Consider the following 26826-nt stretch of genomic DNA (forward strand, 5'->3'; position numbering starts at 1 on the left):
AGAGAGAGAGAGAGAGAGAGAGAGATAAACAGGCAGGCGACATATAGGAAAATGCTTTTCTAATCCGCGAATACTATCTAAACCAGAGAGAGAGAGAGAGAGAGAGAGAGAGAGAGAGAGAGAGAGAGAGAGAGAGAGAGAGAGAGAGAAAGAGAGATGCATTCTCGTCTTTAATATTTACCGTCTAGACGGTTAACGTCATTCCCGACAACAAGAACGAGAAGCTTTTACAGGAGATGAAAGAACCTCATTCGGGATGATGACGATTCTCTTTGTCTCTCTCTTTCTCCCTCTCTCTCTCTCTCTCTTTCTCTTCGTTTATATCTATATCTATCTCTATTTCTCATATTAATATGTTCAAGATCTCACGTTTCTGCCATTTTGAATTCTCACTCGATGTCTTCCTGTCACGTCTTAGAGTTGAGAAACTCATGATAAGTTTGACATCAAAAGCTGCGACTTCCAACCAACCGATCGTCATAGTCATCGAATTTTCCTTAACTTCTGATAAGTTAATATGAAATTTGTACGATTTCGTGTCGTACGTGCCGCTTCTCTTTTTTTCTTCCATTTTGCTTTATTCTTTCGTCTTTTTCCTTTTTTTCTTTTCTTTTTTTCTTTTTTTTTTTTTTGTTTTTCAGTTTTTTAGTTTTCTAGTTCTTTTTTTTTTGGTTTTATATAGGTGGAGCGCGAACGGACAAATAGCAATATACGTAGGGAAAGTTATTGTCGTCATTTCCTTTTCCCTTTTATCTTTTTTTATTTTTATTTCTTTTTTTTTTTGCCTCGGAAACAAAGGAAGAGTGTGAGAGAGAGAGAGAGAGAGAGAGAGAGGAAGGGAGGAAGAAAGAGAATAAAAAATATTCGTTCGCACGAGATAAAAGGTCCTAGCTTGTGTGTATTTTTAGGGACTCGCGAGAGAACGAATTGTTTTAACGGTGAAATCCTTGTTTTCTTTTTATCTCTCCTTTCCCGGAGTCTCTCGAGAATCAACAACCGAGTGATGCTCGATTCGCTGAAGAAACAATACTGTAAAAAAATAAGAGAGGCAAGGGAAAGGAAAAGGAAAGAGAAAGAGAGAGAGAAAGAAAAAATCTATTACATTAATACATATTTATAACAAATGTAACACGGATTAAAAAATTTGTTGTACTCCAAACAAATTTAATCGATGACTTGTGTAAAGATGTTAACTGTATCTTTTGAAATAAAACAATTGTCAATAAATAAATTGAGTATTAAATTGAGATAATAAAACAAAAAATAAAAAAAAATAAAAAATATAAAAAAAAGAAAGAACGAAAAATAAGAAAGTCTCTAAGTAGTCTACGACTATGTGACGTCTGTTAAATAATTGCAGGGGGAAAAAGAAAAGGAGGGAAAGGGTTATCTTAAAAAGAAAAAAAAAAAAAAAGAAAAGGTAACAATAGCAGTTGAAAATTTAGAATTAAATTAAGTTGAACAATATAAAAAAGGAAATAAGAAAATGTTGCTCTTTATTAAATAATTGCAGTACTCAATAAAAAGGAAAGAGAGAAAGAGAAAAAGAGAGAGAGAGAGAGAGAGGTAGAAGGATTTTCTTTGAAGAAATGAAATGATTGAAATATATAATTCGAAATGACATTAGGATAAAAATAAAAAATACAAAAATACAAAAGTAAATATATTTTGTTATTCTACGACAATGTGCTGTGTATTAAATAATTGCAGAATAAAAAAAAAAAAAAAAAAGAAGAGAGAGAAAGAGAGAGAAGAGAGAAGGTTTTTCTTAAGAAATAAAATGATTACAATTAGAAATTCAAAGTTAAATTAAGTTATAAAAAGAATAAGAAAATTTCATTATTCCATGACAATGTGCTGTGTATTAAATAATTACAGAACGATAAAAAAAGAAAAAAATAGAGAGAGAGGGAGAGAGAGAGAGAGATAGTCAGAGAAACTTAAGAACTATCTCAAAAGAAATAAAATTATTACGATAGAAAATACAGAGTTATATATTAAGATAAAAGAGAACAAAGAAAAGGAAAGAAAGAAAAAAAGAAAAAGAAAAAAAGAAAGAAAGGAAGAAAAGAAAAAAAATACAAAAATAAATAAATATCATTACTTTACGACAATTTGCTCTGTGCCGTATAAAAATGAAATAAAGATAGACATAGAGAGAGAGAGAGAGAGAGAGAGAGAGAGAGAGAGAGAGAGAGAGAGAGAGAGAGAGAGAGAGAGAGAAAAGAAGAGGATTATCTTAAAAAATAAAATGATTACCATAGAAAATGTAGAGTTAAATTAAGTTATATAAAAAGAAAAATTTCTTTATTCTACGACACAAAATGTGCTGTGTATTAAATAATTGTAGAACAAAGAGAGAAAAAGAGAGAGAGAGAGAGAGAGAGAGAGAGAGAGAGAGAGAGAAAGGAAGAGGAAAAGGGAGAAAAGGGAGAAAGGAGTTCTTTAAAAATTTGAAAAGTTAAAGGGGTGGGAGAGCCGTTAAAAGCTATTGTCCCTCGCAAGGGACACTAGCTTGTACGGTATAATATCCTTTAACGCACCCGACGGAGTAGTTGAACTTTTTCTTTTCCTCGAATAAGCGACTCGAACTATACCAGTCATGTGTTCTTTTATATATACCGTATATACATTTGAACGACAACGGCAACGACAATGACGAGGACAACGAGGATCAGGATAAAGAGAACGAGGAAAAGGACGAAGAGGGTAAAAGCTCTCAGCGAAAATTTAAATGTCCCCGAGAAACTCGTTAAACTAATAAGAATCCCGCCGCTTAAGCCAACGGGTCCAGTTTGTTCAACGACGAAGAATAATTACGTTGCTCTCGCGACAACACGAAACAACCAACCAGCAGGTTTCTCTTCCGCTCTAATTACGCAACAATTACGTTGGCTAATTAGACGACTATGCGTGTTGACGACGATGTCCCCACGACTTCCCCACATCTCATTCATCAACTCGGTCAAACAATTTATTTTTGAAAAATGACAGTCACTGGATCATTCTACCTTTCTTTATTTCATTCTCCATTCTTCATACCCGTATCTTTTTCTTTCATTTATCCGTTCAATTCGTTCTTACATTAATTACCTTTTTATTATATCATGAATGCCAGCTAATTAACGATATGATCGTATAATCGAACATACTCTATACAATTATCATTTTTAGAAATAGGAGAAGAAGATGATGAAGAAATATTTTCTTAGATTTATAGAGAGAGTCTAATAATACCTATACGTATATTAAATAAATACGTGTATTAATAAAAATTTGAAAATATAATTCAATGGACATATTCGTTGTTCGATGTTTACATTGCATCTACATATACATATACATATATATATATTTACTTTGCGTAAATATATCGATTTTCTTCTCTATCTTTTTTTATTGCTTTTTTATATTTCTTTTTTACTTTTCAATGATATCTCTTCGATAACAAAAAAAATACTTCGATATAAACGCACATCGATCTGTTTTCAACGTTCATACGTGTTAAAAAAAAAAAAGAAGAGAAAAAAAATGGAAAACGAAAAAAAACGAGAAAAAAATAATGATAACAATAGAAAGAAAAAAAAAAAAAAGAAAAAAAAAGAAGAAACCTAAAATAAACATGACATAGAATATACATCGTAGAATGTTTGTCCATTTAATAAAATAACAATTTTTTATTTTCCATTTAGAATATTATATCGTACGATTTAAATACTTTCGCGATATGTCAGAAATAATCTCTTATGTTGTGCGATTGTTAAAGAAAAGAAAAGAAAAAAAAAAAAAAAAAAGAAAAAAGAAAAACAAAAAAGAAGAAATTCAAATTTTAAATACCATATCGTATGTACGCTTTTACATGATCCGATTAACTAATTCCCTAACTAGTATGATACACCATGAGAGCAATCTCGTCTACCGTGTATATGGATTTTATTTAAATATGAAGTTAGAATCGTCGACGTTATTCCAAATTTCGACGGTATGTATTTAATTATTATTGAATTTCGCGCTTACGCCATTGCGCGTGATAAATTTTGTAAAAGGATTAGAAATATATCAAGTTAATTGAAACGACGTGTTTACGTTCATAATAAATAATCATAATCTCTAACGGATTATCTTTGATCGATCTCTCGTCCATTCGGTTCATACATAATATTCCAACATATACGTACATAAAACATGTCTATCCATGTATATATGGTATGTATAATATATATATATATATATATATATATATATATATATACATATATTATTTTATGCGATATAATATTTGATTTAAATTATGCTTAAATCATGATTTCTATAATACACCACGTAAACAAAAGGATATTAATATGTAAAATAATACCATTCGTAATAGAATATTACACGAACGAATAGTACTAAAAATCTGCTCTTATCAAAAACAACAACAACAACAACAACAACAACAACAACAACAACAACAACAACAACAACAACAACAACAACAACAACGAAAATAAACAATAAAATTACAATATAACGTATCATTCTCATAATTATTCTTATAGTTATACTATTATCAAAAATAAAAAAAAAATAAATAAATAAATAAAATGAAAAAGAAAAAAAAAAGAAACAAGAAAATATGAAAGAAAAAAACGAATAGAAAAACAACATTGAAACAAATATAAGTTAGTTATTATATATTAGATATATAAATATATATTTCGTAAACGCACTCATATACGCACGCACACACACACACACACACACACATATATGCACAGATAGTGTTTGATGACATTAAAAGTACTTACTAAATAATTAAAATATAATTGAAAATTTCGTATAAGAACACCCTTAGTTTTTATAGGGACATAGTTATGGCGAGAATACTTTTTATTATGTACATGGTATATAATATTATATATATATATATATATATATATATACGTATGTGCGAACTTTCTCTCTCTCTCTTTTTCTGTACATACGTATGTAGATATATATATATATATATATATATATATATATATATATATATATATATATATATATTATTAAGCGTTTGCAGGCACGTGTATGGACATTTATACACGCGTCATACGTCCGTGATAGGCTCATCGTGAAAGCGACGGAAGTCGAGTACTCTCTGGACATCATTGAAAGTGCTCGAGGCAATCGCAATCTGGCCGACCCTTGTGCGTCTATTTCGGTCAATTTAACGCCATCGCGTGGACAATTGAAGCGGCGAGACGGTGTCGGTGGTGCAAAAGAATACGAGATCAGCCGCGAGGCTATCGTATACGTGTTCTTTTATACAGTATCCCTCTAATCATTTCATTCTCTTTCTCTCTCTCTCTCTCTCTCTCTCTCGCTCTCTTTCTTTCTTTCTCTTTTTCACTCTCTCTCTCTAGATATATATTCTCTCTCTCTCTCTCTCTCTCTCTCTCTATATATATATATATATATATATATATATATATATATATATATATATATTTTCAATTTTTTTTTTGTTAGGTTGGTGCAAGAATAATTATATATTGTCAGAAAATCAATAATCATATAATAATAGTACATATTATCAATATTTATAATTACCATTGATATATATATATATATATATATATATATATATTAATTAAATTATTTTTTTCTTCTTTTCTTTTATTCTTTTTGTTTTGTTTTGTTTTGATTTTTGAATCTTTTTTTTTTTTCTTTTCTTTTTTACTTTTTTTCTTTTTTTCCCCTAAGAGACCACGAGAAAAATTGCGCGCCTTCTCTCCGTAATATTTTTTTCTTCTTCTTTTTTTTTTTCGCCGTAACAAAAACACATAATTAAAAGTATTTAATTAATTTAATTAACGAATGGTTATATTCATCTTTCGGGATGAGTACGTTCTGGGCGGTGAAAAAAAAGAAAGAAAAAAAAAGAAAAAAAAAAAAGAAAAAAGAAGAAGAGAAAGAAAAGAAAAAAAGGAAAAAAGAAAGGAAGCTCATTAAGCCGATGGAAAATGAAATTCTCATTCGAAGGAATTGGTAACAACTTCGAATCCGATTGTTGTTTTATTTTATTCGTTGAATTTGATCTATTGTATGAACGAAAAAGTAATGAAAAAAAAAAAAAAAAAAAGAGAAAAAAAAAATATATAAATAATATATCGATTTGAGGAGATTCAATCGATACTTCGAACAGTACGAAAATTCCGGTTTCAATATATTTTGCTATAATATACATACATACATACGTACATGTATACATGCATATATACATGGATACATAACATATATAGATGTTTTTTAATATATTTCCACTAAGATAAATATCCTTGACGTGTTTGATGCTTTCAGATATCAATGAGTGTTCTATCGAGAATGGAGGATGTAAGGAGGTATGCGAAAACACAGACGGAAGTTTCTTCTGTGCTTGCGACGGCGACGAAAAAGCTCTCTCGTCTGACGGAAAGACTTGCATGGGTAAGTTTCTCTCTCTCTCTTTCTCTCTCTCTCTCTCTCTCTCTCTCTCTCTCTCTGTCTCTCTTACTCTTTCTCTCTTTTTATCTCACACAAATTCATTCTTTCACTCAGTCATTCATTCTCACGCTCGTTCACTCACCAATTCCTTCAACAATTTTCTTCTCCCTCGAATATGATTTCCACTTTCGTTTGACACGAAAAGGAAGGATTGGAAGGGGTTGTTCTAAGGTGTGAGCGTGAGAAGGGGTGTACAGAGAGATATAGAGAGAGAGAGAGAGAGAGAGAGAGAGAGAGAGAACATAGTAGAAACCCCATACATCACTCGAGTCTAGAAATACTATAATATACGACGCTGATGTAAGAAGGAGGAGGGGGAGGAGAGGGAAAGGATAAGAAGAGGGGACGTTGTGAATGGTGGAGAAAGGTGAGAAGGAAAGCTTAGTTAGACTGTGAGAGAAAATATTTTTCCTTTCTCTTTCTCCATCTCTTTCTCTCTCTCTCCCTTTTCTCTCCGTTTTCTCTTTTTTCTTTCTCTTTTTCTTTCTGGATTGAGTATGTACATCATATAATAACGTATCGCGAATAAATTTTCTTACAAGGTTCGTTTGATAAACGACGTTCGTACTTTTACGACGAATACGCATGGTACCGTGATCGAGCCCGTATAATCTAGTGATACAATATCCCCGGGGCAGTGATAAATTTTGTATTGCTATATTTAATCGATGCTTTTGATTCCTTTATGCATATATATATATATATATTTTTTTTATATATATGTATATATACATCTCTTTCTTTGTCTCTTACTCTTTCAATTTCAATATATCTGTATGCCTTTGAATTCCTCTCGCTCTAATCGTTATCATTGTCAAAGCTCTCTTTGATTTCTATATAAATGTAATGAATTGTATTAGATATTGTCAAGTTTTAACAAATATATTTATATAGATATATAATCATTAAGGAGAAATCAATTATTGAATTTCATTAAGAATTATATAATATATTAATTTGTAAAATATCTTTGTAAACTATCTTGTAAACTAGAGGACGAAAGAAAAAGAGAGAAAGGAAAAAAAGAAGAAAATAGATGAAGAAGAAATCTATTAATAATTTTCTGATGATTTGATGCACCATACAAAAAGAAAAGATTTACGATTGATATTAAAGATCATTGATTGGTAAACGTATTGAATGCTTTGACTCTATATGTATTTGATATAGAAATGATTGGGGTATGGTGAATCATAACCGATGAATATGTTCGATCACTATTCATAGAGCGAGTAACGTGAGATGGGAATAGAGAAATGGAAATGGAGAGATTCAGTAGTGGAAAACGATGTTCCATTCGGATTGAACAGAAATTTGGACGAATAAAAACTGGGCAATAAATAATATTTCAAAAAAATATTTAATATTTTGTCAAAATACGTATTACACATGAAAAGGCATTTGTTGAATTTAAAGGGGGGGGGGGGAGGGGAATAAAAAAAAAAAAAGAACGGATGAGAAAAAATTAATTACGTATTTCTTTTGAACATTGACACGTTCATAATCTTTGTTTCCAATTAGCTACAGATATATATATATATATATATATTTATATATACACACACATACACAATAATTTCAATAAAAAAAATAGGTACATTGATTATTCGTTATATGAAAGAAAAAAAAGAAAAAAGTAAATTGACGTGCCAATTGTATGATGTGTCAATCAAATATCAGATAAATCCGTAAAAAGGAAAGGAAAAAAGGAAAAGGAAAAAAAGAAGAAAAAAAAGAAAGAAAGAAATTTGTTTCGTAAATTCGATTTCCCCATATGAGATAATCCTATTTTTCGGTAAAGAACGTGACACCTTGTATCATTTTATCATTTCTTCGCAGATATAGACAACGTCGTATGTCCTCCATTAAATCCTGCGGGAAGAGGCTATCTAATGTGTTCCCGTATGGCCGCACCAAAGTCCTGGCGAGGTAGACGTAAGATCACTAATCGACCAGGAACTAAATGTTTCCTCAAATGTCCCCATGGTTATCAGCTTCATGGGGAATACGAACTTACGTGCCAATCGGATGGCACATGGGATGGTCCAAAACACGGGGAATGCGTTAGTGAGTAACATATTTTCCATTTTATATGTTCACCATCAATACTCTTCTTTTCTTACTCTTTCTTTTTTCTTTTCTTTTAATTTTTTCTTTCTTTCTTTCTTTTTTTCTTTCTTTCTTTCTTCCTTTTTTTTTCTTTTTCTTTTTAATCACTTCTTTCAGTTTATATCAAGCATGCGATATTACAGAACACGTATAGAAACGTATGCACATGCAAATGCATACACAACTATTGTATATAGTTCATTGTCCATTGTATGAAAAAAAAAAAAAACAGAAAAGAGAAAAAAAAGAAAAAAGAAGAAAGAAAGAAAGAAAAAGAAATGAAAGAAGATGGAAGTCATTCGAACGAAAACAATTGCTATTAAAATTTTACAAACGTTTTTTTCGATACGGTACGAAGATGCGTCCCCCCCCCCCCCACCACCATAGATATTGTTAGTTAAAGATGAGTATTCAAAAAAAAGAGGAAAAAGAAAAAAAAAAGAAAAAGAAAAAACAAGAAAAATAATCGATGAATTCTTGTTTCCTCTCTTTTATCTTCCCTTTTGTTTGTTTGTTTTATTTTTCGTCGTTTGTTTGAATAGTTCCCTGCCCCCTCCTTGTTTTGCCCTTATTTTTTCGTCATATCGGTGCACAAACACGCACGTGCGCGCGTGAGAGCGCTCACATACGCACAATATGCACACACAATCACACAATATACACGCATACAATATATATATATATATATATATATATGTGTATATATATACACCCGATATCACACAGTTTACAGAAACGTTACGCGATACCTATTCTGGATCGAGTTAGCTACGGTCAGCGTGTAGTCATAGCCGGCGTTGCATACGAAAATAATCGACGACACAAGGCTGGGCGATATTAAATTTTTATCATGGATCGTGTCATCCAGATGCAAGCGGTCGACGCTATCGAAAAATAGAAAATGTTCGACGTCGAAGGCAATTTCCTCTTTTTCTGACTCTACTTCCTCTTTCTCTCTCACTCTCTCTCTCTCTCTCTTTTTCTTCCTCTCACTTACTCTTTTTTTCTCTTTTTTCTCTTTCTCTCTCTCTCTCTCTCTCTCTCTCTCTTTTTCTTTCTTTCTCTTACCTCTTTCTCGAATTTCCGTTGTAATAAAATTTCCTTTAACGATTGATCATCTAATTACGTCAATTTTCAAGAATTCGCGATAAAAAATTACACGAGTTTAATACGTAGACACACACTCATACACAAATAAACATATATGTGTATATATATATATATATATATATATATATATATATATATATATATATATATCGTACAAGTACGGAGATATTCAATGCTTTTTAAAAATTGATCTATTGATAATTAAATATTTTATATCGTTATACAAACAACAACAATAACAACAATAATAATAATAATAATAATACGACTCACCATTATGAAAATTAAAAAGTAAAAAAATAAAAAAAAAATAAAAAAAAAAACGATTAATGCATCTGTTATAAATATCATACATTGCACAGGTACGATACTTTTTAATATCATAAAATGAAATGTTTCAATCTTATCGAAGAATTAATCGGAATTGTTACGTGAGATGGATATCATGTATCGTATTTCGATGATTTTATATCTACTAGGATATAGCAAGCCAAGATTGGAATGTCCAAAGGATGTCGTAGCAGAGTTACCACCAGGACGAGACGAAGCTTTCGTGACGTTTGATCAACCTTCGACTGATCTCGATTGGTTTCGTTATGTACGATCGAAACCTTCTTGGGGTACTAGATTGGAAGCCAACTTGAAAATTGGCACACACGAGGTCAACTTTTTCGCAAGACACCCGGTATCAAAGAAACAAGCGAGTTGCGTTTTGCGTATCATCGTAAAAGGTAAAATTCATTTATTTATTCTCATTATCTTTCTTCGTTTAATTATTTATTAAATATTAATTCATTTTATTGAAAAACTGACGTGACAAATATTGAAATGTTCTCATCTGTTATAGTTAAATGATCGAAAGAAATTTTTCTTTCTCATATGAAAATGATAATTATCTATGAGAAAGATTATCAACGAATAATAATTTATTTATTTATTTATTTATTTATTCGTTCATTATTCATGGTATTACGTTCATTCAAAGGACGTAAAATAAATTCTTTCGTTATTATTATCTCTAACGTCTATTATTATTCTTTTTCTTTTGAATTAATATAATAGCCTTGTCTAATTCGTGTTCGCGATTTTTTCTTTTTTGCGTTTTTTTGTTTCCTCGGTAATCGATTGGTCACGTTAGTTTTACCAATTATACGGCTAATTCCAATTGGAATTAAACGTTAAGACGTAAGAAAATATAACCAGGATTATTCGAGTTAATTCGAATAAAATTGAGTGCAAAGCGTCGGATAACGAAACGAATTACATATTATCGATAATAATAGTTTAGGATCAAAGGATGGACTATATATATATATATATATATATATTATATATATATATATATTAATATATATATTATATGTATATATATATATATATATATATATACATATAAAAGAGAAAGAAAAAGAAAAGAGAGAAAGAAAAATAAAAAAGAAAAGAAAACTGGTGGTACGTATGGAGTTTTATACATACTCTATTCATACGTTCGTTCTCCATTATTTTATACGATGTTATACATATCGTACATGCATGCATGCAGACAAAGAAATAATTTTCAAGTCACATTTTGTTGAAGAATAAATGTCTACGCATTGATAGTCAAAAATTTGATGAAATGTTTCTTTTTTCGTATATAGATATGCACGTATAGAATAATCTTTGCTCGTTCTGTAAATACACGTAATGAATAAAATTCCAAAAGGGGAAAAAAAAAAAAAAAAAGAACATGAAATGAAAAGAAGAGAAAAAAGTATTTCGTAGTATAATAAAGAGCCAACACGTATGTATTCGAATTTTTTGTAATCTCTCGTTTTAACGAAAGACATATATACGAGTACGTAGATTTTTTTTTTCTTTCTTTCTTTTTTTTCTTTTTTCCAAATGTACATACAATACATACGTTATAACGTATTATTTCTGATCGATATAAAATCTGCGTCTAAACGGATCCGTACGAAATAATAATAATAACAATAAAAAAAAAAGAAAAAAAAAAAGAAAAGGAAAAAAAACATTCCACTCGCTTATCACTACTCTCGAATATCTTCGTTGTTGAAAAGTTTCGTTGGATAGGGGAAAAAAAAAATAGTCTGTTGAATGAAACGAAGAGAGAGAAAGAAAGAAAAAAAAAAGAAGTAGAAAAAGAAAATAATCAAGAAAAAAAGGAGAAAAGAAGGAAAGCAAAGAGGATAAAGAATTTCGTTGGAAAGTAATGTGTCAAGTAGTGCGTGTATTCGAATTTTGTGCTATCTATTGTATCAAACGACGAGACAAGACGTCGACACATGTAAATACATGGATTTTCTTTTTTTATTTTTATTATTTTTTTTTTTTTTCTTTTCCTTTTTCTGTTTTCAATGGACTTTCGATACAACACATTATCGAAATATAAAATACGATATAAAAAAATTCGCGCCTAATTAAAAGGGATACACTTTTACGAAATAATTAGTTCGCTTACGCCATCTCTCGAATATATTTTGTCGTTGAAATCTGTCGTTCGAGAAAGGGGGAAAAGAAAAAAGAGAAAAAAAGAAGAAGAACAAGAACGAAAAAAAAAAAAAAAAAGAAAGAATCCAACGCAATAAAGAGCCAGCTCTTTTATGTATTCTCGAATTTTTTGTAATATCTTGTCTTCTATAGTTTTTCTTTTTCTTTTTTTTTTTTTTATTTTTTTTTTCTTTTTTTTTCTATATTTTTTTTTTCTTTTTTTTTTTAACGGATTTTCGTTATAACACATTACTTCTCGATCGATATAAAATTCGCGTCTAAAAGGATCGGTTCGAAATAATAAAATATTCAGTTCGCTTTATACCACTCTCGAATATTTTTCGTTGTTGCGATCTCTCGTTCGACGAAAAAAAAGTTAAAAAGGAAAAAAGAAAAGAAAAAACAAAAAAAAAAAAAAAAAAAAAAAAGAAAAACAAAAAAACAAAAGAAAAGAAAAGAAAAAAAGTGCAGAGAAGAAAGGAAGAAAGAAAGAAAGAAAGGCAAAAAAAAGATTAGAAAAAGGGTCGAACGTCATTTTAAAAAGACACTTTTAATATAATAACGTTTACGTCAACTACGTACGTACGTACGTACGTACCATACGTAAGTGATTTGTAACATGTGCACGAGGAGCGCGCGTGTATGTACGAACGAGCGCATATGTGTATTGGCAGGGTGTCTCCTTAAGACGAAGAATAGAATGCGTGCACCGGTGCATACAACCGTGCCGTGATATGCAAATTCGCGAGGACTCGAGAATAGTGAAGTTACTATGTAAGGGTTGATGTTCATCCTCAAAGAAGAGTCCAACCCCCTTAATCTCGGCCACCGAACGCTTTCAAAAGGATTTAATTAAATGCATTTCTAGAACATGCCTCGGCACAATGCCGGGCAACGAACGAACAAACGATGAAAGGAGGAAGAGGAGAGATGGATCAGCTGGGGTGGCGGGTGGGTTGGGTTGGGGGTGGGTAGGGTGGGAAACGGAGAAGGATTGTTAAAAGGGAGGGGAAAGGGAGAGAAGGTTGGAGGTCGAGGGATGACGAGGAGTAAAGAGGGGAAGGGGATAAGCATTGCTCGACCGCGAATCGGATAATTCGATGAGTCTAAGCAAACGCGCTCGGCCAACTCGACGTGGCCGGATGTTAGATTTCCTCGAGGAATTTCTCCTTCCCTTCCCCCCCCCCCCCTTTATACCCAACACCACCACCATCGCCACCCCAATCATCCTCTTACCCTTTCGTTCTACCATTCTCGATCTTCTTCTCTCTCTCTCTCTCTCTATATATATATATATGTATATATATATATCTGCCTGTCGATCCATCTATATCTATCTCTATCTCTTTCGCTATCGTAAAAATATATAACGCCTGGTGTGAGTAGATTTAAAAGTAACATAGATAACTATCGTGAGCTTATAGGAGCTTCAAAAAAACTTTTCCTAAAAAATTCTGTTTACACCGCATCAATCCAATCTCTCGATCCAATTATTTCTATGTGTATATATACATATGTATATATATATATATATATATATATATTTCGTTACAAGCAAAGAAGAGAATTTTCTCGAAGCGTATAAAAAAAAAAAGAAAGAGAAAAAATAGGCGCACAAGTACTTTTTCTTTTTTCTTTTTTCTTTTTTTTTTTTTTTTTTTTTCCATAAATACCACTAGAAGCTACGAGATAAAGGCAAAAGAAAAAGAAAAAAAAAGGATAAAATAAAAAAGAGAATAACAAATAATATAAAATGCGAAATAAAAAGGAAAAGAAAAAGAAAATGAGAGATAGAAGGGAAGAAGAAGAAAAAGTTACGAACGTTAGGAAGTCTCGAATATTAGAAAAGTGACAGTTGGGTGAATGAATAAGGTTTAAACCCGAGTTTATCATCGAGAAGAGGGCAAATAGAATGTGCTTCCTTCTTCGTCTCGCTTTGTATCGTTTCAAAGGGGGCATATAATGTCTATGCTTTGTAACGAGAATGCAAGAGATGCGGTCGACGCATGCAAATTTCCTCTCCCTTTCTATCTATATCTCTTTCTCTCTCTCTCTCTCTCTCTCTCTCTTTCTCTCTTTCCCTTCCTCTCTTTCAAAGTAGTTACTCTTGGTGAGCTCTGCGATTTAATTAAATACGTCACCGGGTGGATACGGTTCGCCGCAACGAAGACCAGCGATCCTCCTCAAGCTACGATTTAGATAATTCGACGAGTCTAACTAAACGGTCCATTAATTTTCAGTTCTCTCTCTTTCTCTTTCTCTCTCTCTCTCTCTCTCTCTCTCTCTTTCTTTCTTTTGTTCTTCTTTCTAACACCTATTAACAATTTTTTTAGATACTAAAGCGAAAAAGAAAATCTACTCTTTAATTGTTACACGCACGTTCCCTTATAGAAAAAAAAAAAAAAAAAAAAAAAAAAAAGAGAGAGAGAAAAAATATACAAATCCATTACGATAAGAAAATCTAAATTTTGGAAATATGTACGATGAACGACTTACGGATGCTACGATAATTTCGTTTCAAAACTATCCTTCTCTTATTCGATCGATTAAAATATACGAAGATTCGATTGAACGAATCCATCTACGTTACGAACGACGTTGTTGTTATTTCGTTTTGTCACAAATAAAGTTACGATATTGATATTTCCTTAACGAATATACATATCTATTTGTTATCGAAAGATATTATTTTCTATTCGTTGGTAATTTTTATTTTTTCTCTATGAAAGAAAGAAAGAAAGAAAGAAAGAGAGATAAAAAAAAGAAAAAGAAAAGAAAGAAAAACAAAATAGAAAAAGAAAAGTTTCAAGCAATTGCAATGTTTCGATATCGTTAAGTATAAAGCTTCCAAAAAATATTATATTAAAGCTTTTCAATGTTCATAAACTTTGATTTTTATTGCGTATGTAATATATCGCGTATGTAATATATTTACATATACATATATATATATATATATTTTTTTTTTTTATTATTTTGAAAATAATATTATATTCTCCAAATAATGATATCGTTGTTACGAACGTTTAGATAATTTAAAAATATTTTTTCTCTCAATACGTAATGAGTTAGTTGGAAAATAAAAAACTTCTACATTGAAATCTTTTCTTTTTTTTTTTTTTTTTGTTTTTTTTTCTTCATCGGCAAACTAATTCGTACTAACCAATTAAACGTCCCTAAATCCAACATTCGAGAGCGACCAATCACAAACGAAGGAAAGTTTTCGGTGCAACGAGACGAGGAAAGCTTTTCCACGCTTCGTTTGATCGTGCCGACGACGAATTTCCACAAAGCCCCTGCGTTGCTACTGCTATTCGTCGTTCCGAGTAGTACGAAAGTTTAAGCGCTAAGGAGCCTCGTTAGAGCCACGAACGAACGGAACGACCGTGATAAGTATGGACCGGTTGCTCATGGCCGTCACGAGATACGCCAAGCGAATTATTATAGTTAGTGTGTGCCCGCGAAAATGAGACTTTTAAAGAAGAAAAAAGCAAAAATGAAAAGAGAGAGAGAGAGAGAGAGAGACAAAAGCTTTCTCTTATTGTACTCGGTTTTGTTTCTTTTTCTTTCTCTTTTTTTTTCTTCTTTTCTTCTTTTTTTCTTCTTTTTTTTTTTTCACTGCGACGTTCTCTTTCGTGCGTTAGAAAATATCGTCTATAAAAAATTCCAAAAAGAATTATATAATTATTTCGATATATTGTACAATTGTACTTTCGACGACATTATTTATTTATTTATTTATTTATTTCTCTCTTTTTCATTTTCCAGTTATAAAGCGTGATTCATTATGGTATCCTACGTCGATCCTCTTTTACATTAAAAATATTTCATTTCGGCAAACTCGTGAATAATATTTCAATGTATCGTATAATGTTTTTTTTTTCCTTTTTTTTTTCTTTTTTTTTTTTTTTGATGCATTGCATTTTTCACGATATTATTCATTTATTTATTTATTTTCCATTTCTTTTTTCGAATTACCGAGAGTGGTTCTCTACGAATTCACAATGATCCTCTCTTACGTTGAAAATAATTTCGCGTCGACAATTTCGAAAATAATATTCAACGAGGAGAGTAAATATTTTTTTTTTTTGTATGACGTCAGATTGATCCTCATCCATGTTAAAAAAATAGATATTTACAAATTTGAAGATAATTTTCAAAAGTATCATAAGTACAATAATTTCTTTCAATAATTTAACAACAAAGTCATATCGTTTCTATCTTTGAAAATTGATTACGTTTTTGCATATTCGAAAATGATTCGCTTTCTTTTCTCTCTCTCTCTCTTTTCAATAATTAATATATTAATATTAATCTCGATGTTAATTTTAATGATATTTTTCTCTTCCCTCTTTTTTTTTTCTCATTTTTTTCTTTTCCTTTTTTTTTCTTTTTTTTCTTTTTTTGTTTTTTTTTTTGCTTCGAATTACAGACGGCGAAGCACCAAAAGTAAAAGACTGCCCGAACAATATCGATGTGACCGGGAAAAATGGTACATCGATAACATGGACTGAGCCAATTTTTACGGACAACGTGAAAGTCACGCGTATCAGCAGCAACGAGGTAATGAATTATAAAAAATAATGTTATAGAATAATAATATTATAGATATTATTATTGTTATTATTATTACAATTTTTCTTCTTTTTCTTCTTCTTCTTCTTCTTCTTCTTCTTCTTATTATTATTATTATTATTATTATTATTATTATCATCATAAACCGTTGACCGAGTTTAAGGATGAGTCGTAAGAAGAAAAGTAATATAATTATACGGTTAATAATATGGGGGAACATCGTAAATTTTCCCGATGACATTTAACGAAAATTTATTTCGAATCCTTTAACCGCATTCCAAGGACAAGCCAATTAACGTGGCTAATGAAGATTATGGTTCGCGCCATTTTCGTGAGCGATAAAAATTAATTAAGAATGAACGGAAGGACTAGAATAACGTTAAATGGAACGTTCCGAGTTAATCTCAAAGGACGAAGGAGCAAAAGCAAAAAAAAAGAGAAAATATATATATATATATATTTTATATATATATATATATTTTATATATATATTTTCTCTCTCTCTATCTCTCTCTGTATATATATATATATATGAAAAAGATCAGAAAAGAATAGAGAAAAGAAAAAGGAAGATAGAGAGAGGGAGAGAGAGAGAGAGAGAGAGAGAGATTCGTTGTTGGAAATTTCTTTCTCACACATTTAATTAACCACGACTAGAACGCTTCGCGATATTAATTACACACCAAGATGGTTTACTTTCAAGATGGCGGACTTTCGTATATAGACCAACCTAGTCAAAATGAAGCACACAGAGAGAAAAAGAGAGATAGAGAAATATTAAGAGTGAAAGAGAGAGAGAGAGAGAGAGAGAAAGAGAGAGAGAGAGAGAGAGAGAGAGAGAGAGATATTGTTTTACGAAGATGTTCGTTTTATGAATTATATCCTATGACTTCGTGATGCTCGGCAAACGGTATACGCTCAATAATTAATTGTACCGATAAGTACAAATCGATATATGAAAATTATACCTTTTAAAGTCATTAACGTTATATTGCCTCGCGGTAATATTCGTGCTTAATGGCCGATACAATGGCAAGCCAGGCCCTGACAAAGGGCTACGATGCTTCATAAACGTATGCAAATTTTACAATGGTAAATGCCGTTCAAACAACGCCACGCGCTATATATTTACGGTATATATATATATATATACATACATACATAAATATATACATATATATATATATATATATATATATATATATATATATATACATATAAATGTATGCGTGTGTGTGAACTAGCGCGCGCGCGCGCGCGAGTTATCATAACGTTGTCGCACAAAGGAAACGATATAGAGAGAAGCAAAGCGTAATTTCATCCCCTCCCCTCACACTTTCATTCTCTCTCTCTCTCTCTCTCTCTCTCTCTCTCTCTCTCTCTGTGTCTCTGTCTCTCTCTTTATCTCTCTATCTCTCCCTCTTACAAACACACATAGAGAAATCGCATCCAGATTTCACGAATACAAAGTAAATCGCAAAGCGTACATCCCCATTAGTATTTCAAACTATAGTAATAATAATAATAATAATAATAATGATAATAATAATAATAATAATGATAATAATAGTAACAATAATAATAATAATAATAATAATAATAATAATAATAATAATGATTATGATTCGACGTTGTAAATTGTACTGCGATGATAATAATTAATCCATAAATCTTCAAGATTCTTTCTAAAAGAAATTCTCGTTCTCGTTTATTTTTTATTTATTTTTTTTCTTCTCTTTTCTTATTTTTTTTTTTTTTTTTTTTTTGTTTACTTTTTCTCCGATCGAGAGATTAAGCGATATAAATATAATACCGATGGGGATGCGTACCGACGTTAAAACCGTCGTATTTTTGCGATAAAAATTTCGTCTTAACGTTTCGTCCGAATATTTAAACAGATCGAGCAAACGAGAGAAGAAGATAATATAGTTCTTATTGAAAGATTATTTTTAATTCGCGAATAACGCCGGAATATTATTATTCCTTTTTAGATTCGTATACGAGCTTGATGAATTTCATTTCCTAGTGAATTTATACGATTGTATTCTTTCATCGTGATCGAACAAAAATATATATATATATATATATATATATATTACAAAAATGTTACAAACGATGAAAGCGAATGATAAAATTGAGGAAATGCATATAAATGATACATAAAAAATATACGTATATACGTATATTTGGGTCTCTTTTCACATGGTTTATTTTTTTTTTCTTTTTTAACACCATTCAGAGTTACACGGATTTCTTAGCGCATTTTATTCACCTTTCAGGCAGCAGCAAAAACGCACGCTGATTAATTCCCAGAAAATGTCACGAAAGTCAGGCGTATATTTTTAGCATTCTTTCTTTCTTTTTTTTTTTCTTCTTCTCCTTTTTTTTCTTTTCTTTTTTTCTTTTTTCAAAAAAATATCTTCCTTTCATTTCCCTCGACGAATTAATTTTTGTCCTTTTATGCGTGCTTTTCTTTTCCTTATTTCTCTTCTTTTCCTCTCTTTTTCTTTTCTTCTTTTTTTTTTTTCTTTTCGTTTTTTTTTTTTTTTTTAACTAAATGCTCTTAATGATTGCATTTCCATATTTTAAATTGCTCTTCGCACGATTCGCACATTTGATTTAACTCAACTCTCATGTATTTTGTAAATTAATTTTTGAACGAATTTTTTTATTCACGCGTTTTGATTTTTTCTTTTTGTCCTTGTTTCTTTTTTTTTTTTTTTTTTTTTTTTTTTTTCAATTTTTCATCTTTCATCCATTTTACCCACGTTACGCATCCATCATGTAAAAAGAGATCCAAGTGTGTTACGACGAAAAATAAAAAAAAAAATATATATATATATATACATATATATACAATTCGAAATATATTAAAATTATCGGTGAAAGTTCAACATTATATAAGATCGTATTGATCGATGATATGTTTTAATGCATTACCATGTTTCATATCAAAAGTGATTTGAAAAAAAAATATATGTATAAGAAGAAAATATACTCTTTGATAAAGGAGAGAGAGAGAGAGAGAGAGAGAGAGAGAGAGAGAGAGAGAGGGAGGAAATAATCCCAAGGAAGAAAAATATTCTCAAAAAAAAAAAAAAAAAAAAAAAAAAAAAAAGAAAAAAAAGAAAAAAAAAGAAGAAAACATCGGCTTGGCCGTACTTTTGGACTTACAGGCGAAACGAGAATTTTCGAGTACTTTAAAAGTGACTCCGGTGAAAGAGAGTTAGACTGTATAAAAGGACTTTACATGTTTTCGATATTTTCCTCGACCGAGGTACGAATCGTTCTGAATTTTATATCGACCAATAGGAGTTACGCGTTGAAACACGAATGAAAGCGAGACACCGACGAGTATATAAATTAATAAACACTCGTTAATAAATTAAACTTCTATCCTTTCTCTCTCTCTCTCTCTCTCTTTGTTTGTCATAGATGCACTCAAACGCACACATGAATACACACGCATACATACATATACATTTAATAATCGGATGGTTGGAAATTATTTAGATACGTCGAGAATAAAGGTCAGTAATAGAGTTAAGAGAAAAGGAGAAGAAGTAAAAAAAAAAAAAAAAAAAAAAGAAAATAAAATAAACAAAAAGAAACAAATGTTAAGATTAAGTGAAACGCGAGTATAGAGAGAGAAAAAAAAAGAATGAAAGAAAGAAAGAAAGAAAGAAAGAAAGAAAGAAAGAAAGAAAGAAAGAAAGAAAAAACAAAGAAAAACCTGTAGCATATTAAAAGTGTCGATATGATAAATTTTCTAAGGGAAGAAAGAGAAAAGCGAAGGGATATGGAAAGAAGGAAAGAGGGATGTAACATTCGAGGAAATTGAGAGGAAGTGAAAAAAGAAAGAAAGAAAAAAAAACAAAAAAAAAAAAAAAGAAGAAGAAAATCGGATAAAGAGGATATGCGAGCGTATCCATACTTTGTAACATTTTCAAAAGGTATGTAGTTAACTAGGGAATAACTTTGTAGACGATGTAAACTACATAAACTTTGAGAGAGTTAAACTGTATGAACGCCAACCATTCGCAACAATGTTCTTTGAGTAATAGAAGAAGGGAACAACGGCGGCCAATGCAAGGATGGAAACTCTTCGGAGAATCGATATATGTATGCATACTACCTCCCTCTAACTATTTTCCGAATTAGCCTCGTTATCCGAACTTGTCTATGTTAGGTGGTAGATGTGAGTCCGATATATCGATTAGATTCTTCATCATTTGGCACGCAATCCCTAATGCATGTGTCTACCGTATGGAGACTATGATAAACTTCCCTTCGGTTCAATCGTGTCTTTATAACGACGATAATAATGACAATAATAATAATAATAATAATAATAATAATAATAATAATGTATTATAAAAAAATAATAATTAAGATAATAGTAATAATATTAGTAATAATTTAAGAAAAAAAAAAGATAAAGAAAAATAATAATATTCTTAATGACACTACACATCAATATCAAGAAATAATTATGATAATAATAATAATAATAATAATAATAATAATAATAATAATAATAATAGTAATAAAAAAAAAATAGTAATAATATTCTCAGTGTTATTATCCATTATGATAAATAACAGTCGAGAAGTATGACTTGGCCAAGGAACAACAATAATAATTGACAACGATAATATTACTATTAAAAAAAAAAAGGTAATAACGAAAAGTATAATAATATTCTCATAGTATTTATTATACTTAATTAGAAGCTTTGTGAAAACCATTGACCGACACGAAAGATGATAATAACAATAATAATAACAATAGTAATAATAATAATAATTGTCGTAACGAAGTAACAAAGTCGAGTAGTAGTAACGTAACAATTGACGTCTCTATTGACGATATTATCTCGAGTAAAAAGAATTCATTTTTTTCCCCCCCTTTTTCTAGTATTTTTTTCTCTCTCTCTCTCTCTCTCTCTCTCTCTTTTTTCATTTTCTTTCGTTTCTCTCGTTATTTTTACAGAGTCCAGGACGTCCGTTTGACGTTGGAGGGCACAGAATAGAATACGAGGCCAGCGATGAGGCCGGTTGGTCGAGCAAATGCGTCTTCACTGTGGTCCTACGAGCCGAGTGAAAAGTATTAAGAGAAGGGAGTCGAAGAGAAACTTGGTTTGCTCTTATGGCGTTGTAGAGAGAAAGAGGAACGAAAGGGTGGTGGAGGAGGAGGAGGAGGAAATAAGGGGAAAAAGAAAAAAAAAACGGAAAAAAATAAAAGAAAAAAGGAAAAAAAAAGAGAAAGAAATAACAAAGGAGCAAAAAAAAGAAAAAAAGAAAAGAAACGGGAAAAGGAGGAAGAAGATAGAAACGCAAAATAAAGTAGCCAAGGGGAGGAGGAGGAGGAGGAGGAGGAGGAGGAGGTAGAGGTGGAGGTTGAGAAAGAGGAAAGAGAAAGAAGAAAAGAGGGGTGGAAAAAAAGGAAAACGAAGGAACAGCAGAAGAAAAACAAAAAAGGAAGAAGAAGAAAAGGAGGAGGAGAAGGAGGTGGAGATGAAGGAGGAGGAAAAGGAAGAAGAAGAAAAAAATGAAACGCCAGTACGGAAGAATAGCGATAAGGTAATATAAATGGAAATTCCGGGGAATCGCGCGAGCAAACACTACGAAGACATAACAACACAGATACCACCACATTATTCTTCTTCTTCTTCTTCTTCTTCTTCTTCCTCTTCTTCCTCTTCTTCCTCTTCCTCTTTCTCTTTTCCTTTTTCCGAGCTTCGTAATGGATTCCGTTTTGCAGGTTAAACGCTACCGAAAACACGAATATATTTCGGTTTCTACGATAAGCGGCACGCTCGCCTAACCCACCCAACGCCACCCACTTCCCACCTTATCCAATCGCGATATCACCATTGCATTTTATATTTGAAAACTTATGCGAGTCGACGTTTTCCCTCCTACTTTCTCTCTCTCCCTCTCTCTCTCTCTCTCTTTCTCTCTCTCTCTCTCTCTTTCTCTTTTATCCTATCTCGTTCGATATTTCCTTCTCTCTTGCTTTTTTTTTTTCTTTTTTTTTTCTCTCTCTTTTTTTATGTTCACTCTTTACTCTTAACATTTTTTTCTTGTTTCCCTTTATTTTTTTCTTTTTTTCTTTTTTTGATCTTCTTTCTCTTTTTCTTTCTCCTTAATCCGAAGTGTGATCGATGACGCTCGTAATTGTTGATAATAGGGATAATAGGGAAGAGAGAGAGAGAGAGAGAGAGAGAGAGAGAGAGAGAGAGAGAGGGAGGGAGGGGGAAGGGGGAAGGGAAGAGAGAGGAAAAACATTTTATCCGCAATCATGTCCTCCGGTGGTTGTTAAAATCTCATGGGAGCCGATATAAGATACGATTTCGATTTGAAATCGTGTTGCGCATCGTTGAAAGTGAAAATGAGAAAGAGAGAAAGAGAGAGGGAGAGAGAGAGAGAGATAGTCGATCGAATAACGCGAGCAAATGAAACATGAGCCTGTTCTAATGGAAAACTCGTATTTTTCGACGTATTTTTCTTTTTCCTCTTTTTTCCTTTTCTTCTTTTCTTTTTTTCTTTTTTTTTTTTTTTTCTCAATAAAATCGTATAAATATGAAATTAACGTAATCAACAACAATTGTCGTTAACGTTGATTCAATGAGATCATTTCGTGAAATTATTAATAATTATTATTATCAATTATTTTACGTATCCAATTGTTACCCTTACGATTTTTACATTTCTATCTTTTCAATTATTCAAGTTCTACATTCTAATCTATCGAAATATATCGTCAATGATAAATTTTACGTGTTATTATTGTGATCGTAATAGAAGAAAAGAAAAAAAAAAAAAAAAAAAAAAAGAAAAAAAAAAAGGAAAAGCAAAAAAGAAAAAAGTACGACGACCGATCGAAACAGATGTTCGTATTAATCGTTTAATTAATAATTGATTAGCAAATCAATGCCAATATTATCGGTTAAAATTCATCGTTTCATCATTAACGAGTTTCATCATTAACGAACACACATACCTATACGCATACATGTATATTTATTGTTATAAATTTTCCAAAATTTGTTTTTCACTTTATCCCTTTCTCTTTCTCTCTCTCTCTCTCTCTCTCTCTCTCTCTCGTTTACATATTAAAGGTATTAAATACCGCGAGAAGAGAATTACGTGTAAATGAAATATAATAATTGGCATAGCATTATCCCAAATAATTATTGTACAACAGGTATTTGTCTGTGAGTACGTATACACACCTATTGTTATCTCCGTGTCGAAGGTTCGAATAACTTCCCGATGATGAACTATAAATGCATGATATATGTATAAATGATTAATTCCATTAATTATACGAATAAGATAAGTAAAGTTTGTTCCGACCGTATAAATAAATTTTTAAGAAGAAAAACTTCTCGTACGTACGTATGTACACGTTTAAACAGTAATATTATATCAAGAGTATCGCGAAGTACATCAAATTCAAATATATATATATATATATATATATATATATATATATATATATATGTATGTATGTATGTATGTATGTATTCGAATAGTAAAGACGGATATAAAACTTTTATCGTAACATAACAATAAGGTAAAAAGAAGTTCTGAAAAAAAAAAAAAGAAGAAAATAAAATAAGATAAATAAATAAGTAAAAAGAGAGACAAAAAAAAATAGGAAAAGAGAAAAAAGGAAAAAACAAAGGTAAGAGAATGTTTAAAAACAGACATAAGATGACTGTGTTGTTACGCTCTTATCGAATCGATCATTGAAACATAGCCGTTCGTACCTAATTAATTATTAATATAAAGGAACGAGATTGTTATCCATATATTCGGATGACTCTTGTAAACAGAAAAAATGAAATAAAAACCAAAAAAAAAAAAATAAAAAAATAAAAAAAAAAATAAAACAAAATAATGAAAAATGAAAATAATAAAATATCTTCGAACCGGACAATACATTTTCATACTTTCTATGTCCGAAATTAATATATCTAACATACAATATGTACGTACGCGTTCTGTCGTAATTTTATTCTCTCGTTTATGTACCAAACCGAAACCAAACCCAAAAAAGAGAAAATGAAAAAAAAAAAAAAAAGAAAAAAAAAAGAATAAAACAAAAAGAGGAAAGAGGGGAAAAATAAAAATAAAGTAACATACAAAAAAAGAAAAAAAAAGAAAAACGAAACAGTAAATAAATGAATAATTATTGAAATGGGAGGATCGAGCTTCCGGAAAAATCTAATTGAAAAGTAAAAAAGAAGAAAAAAAAAAAAAGAAGAAAAAGAAAAAAAAAAAGAAAAAAAAGGATGACTCGGCGGCGGCAGCGGCGGCGGCGATCAATGGTTCTAAACGAATCTTTTAGGTGAGATGTTGCGCTAGAAACTCTAGTTAGCTTAAATATTAAGATGTAATCTGTGAAAAGAAGGAACGATACCTAAGTGTGTAAATGAAACATTTTGTTTATTATTTATTAATACCCCTCCCTAACGATCGCATCATATCATTGTTACAATTTAAATGAACGGGCACGTAATAAATATGCCATCGTATCGGCATTACTATGAATGTATAAAATTTATCTATATCAAATATATATATATATATATATATATATATATATATATATATATATATATATATATATATATATATGTATATTACAAGAAAAAAAAAGATATCTTTCGCTCACTTACATACATACATACGTACATACATACATACATACATACATACATACATACATACATACATACATACATACATACATACATAGATATATCTCCTTAGAATAAAAATGGCAGTAAAGTAAATAAAGGCAAATATTACTTACTTACGAAACATTATCATATGCTACGTAACATCATATAGAAATCTATTCGATCGTAATAAAATAATACGAAACGAATGTAAATTTTATTTTAAACTAAACTGATAAGAATCTAACGAAAAGAAAAAGAGAGATAGATAGATAGAAAGGGAAAAAGAAAGGAGGGGTGGGGGGAGAAAAAAGAAATAACTTAGAAGACAACGTACCATACGTGACATGATGATAAAGCAGAAGAGAAAAAGAGTGAAAGAGATAGAGAGTTGGAAAAAAAGAGAGAGAGAGAGAGAGAGAGAAAGACAAATGCGTCTGGTATTTGCAATATGACAACGACTGATTTTCATTCGTTCGAAGTTGCGAATAATAATAATAAAAAAGAAAAATAATAAAAAAAACGAAACAAAAAAGGAAGCTGGTGTTATGAAACATTTATAGCAATATTTTTCCCTCACCCTCTCTCTCTCTCTCTCTCTCTCTCTCTCTCTCTTTCTTTTTCTTTTTCTTTTTCTTCCTCTCTATTATAATAATTCTCTCTTTTTATATCTCAAAAGTATCCAATTAATACCGACGAACGGGTAATTCGTCGTCAGAATATTTCGTAGTACAAAAACCAAATTTAATTTCTCAACTCGTTGAATAATCCCGAGTGAGAGAGAAATAGAGAGAGAGAGAGAGAGAGAGAGAGAGAGAGAGAGAGAAAGAAAAAGAGATAGATAGATAGATAGATAGATAGATAGATAGATATATATATATATATAGATATATAGATATATAGATAGATATATAGATGGAAACTTTTTTCATGTGCAACATCTACGCCGTGGAAATATTCTCGTATCGACTCGAGCTCTTGGATAATGAGGAAACGATGCAAAGTGACCGTTCCTCGTCGAACGTTCCTCCTCCTTCTCCTCCTCTACCCCGCGATTCGAGTGGTGCCTCTGTAACAGCTGTTGCCTCTGCTCCAAATAGTAATCCCGTTCTCTTGGTCGTTGTCGATCTGAAAAAATACAAAATGAATTAACATCACGAGGAACGATCGAACGTTATAATCATCGATCTCTCTCTCTTTTATTCCTTATATTTTCTTCCTTTCACCTCCATCATCGTCTCAATCAACTTCTTTACCTTCTCATTTTCCCTTTACTGACAACTTTAATATAACAACGTTTCCAAATTATTATTTACCTTAAGGATTTCCTTTGTAAT

The 26826-nt window shown here is 30.9% G+C and overlaps 2 protein-coding genes across 4 annotated transcripts in view; one reads left to right on the top strand and one right to left on the bottom strand.

Annotated features, from left to right (window-relative positions):
- The window catches only part of LOC124423170, a 63109-nt gene extending 39712 nt beyond the window's left edge, over window positions 1–23397 (top strand). Inside the window, exons 10-14 of the mRNA XM_046960655.1 lie at window positions 6328–6453; window positions 8350–8577; window positions 10209–10460; window positions 16655–16785; window positions 21790–23397. Of these exons, the coding sequence (XP_046816611.1) occupies window positions 6328–6453; window positions 8350–8577; window positions 10209–10460; window positions 16655–16785; window positions 21790–21900 (848 nt within the window). The 3' untranslated portion in view covers window positions 21901–23397. The remainder of the gene's footprint in view (window positions 1–6327; window positions 6454–8349; window positions 8578–10208; window positions 10461–16654; window positions 16786–21789) is intronic.
- Window positions 23398–25445: 2048 nt separating this feature from the next.
- Window positions 25446–26826, bottom strand: part of LOC124423072 (fibrillin-1-like) — a 143716-nt gene continuing 142335 nt past the window's right edge. For all 3 annotated transcript variants that reach the window (XM_046960383.1, XM_046960382.1, XM_046960388.1), the window contains one exon: window positions 25446–26617. In XM_046960383.1, coding sequence (XP_046816339.1) covers window positions 26418–26617 — 200 coding nt within the window. In that variant the 3' untranslated portion in view covers window positions 25446–26417. The remainder of the gene's footprint in view (window positions 26618–26826) is intronic.

Source organism: Vespa crabro, chromosome 3 (assembly GCF_910589235.1).
Source record: "Vespa crabro chromosome 3, iyVesCrab1.2, whole genome shotgun sequence".
NCBI classification, from domain to species: Eukaryota; Metazoa; Arthropoda; class Insecta; order Hymenoptera; family Vespidae; genus Vespa; species Vespa crabro.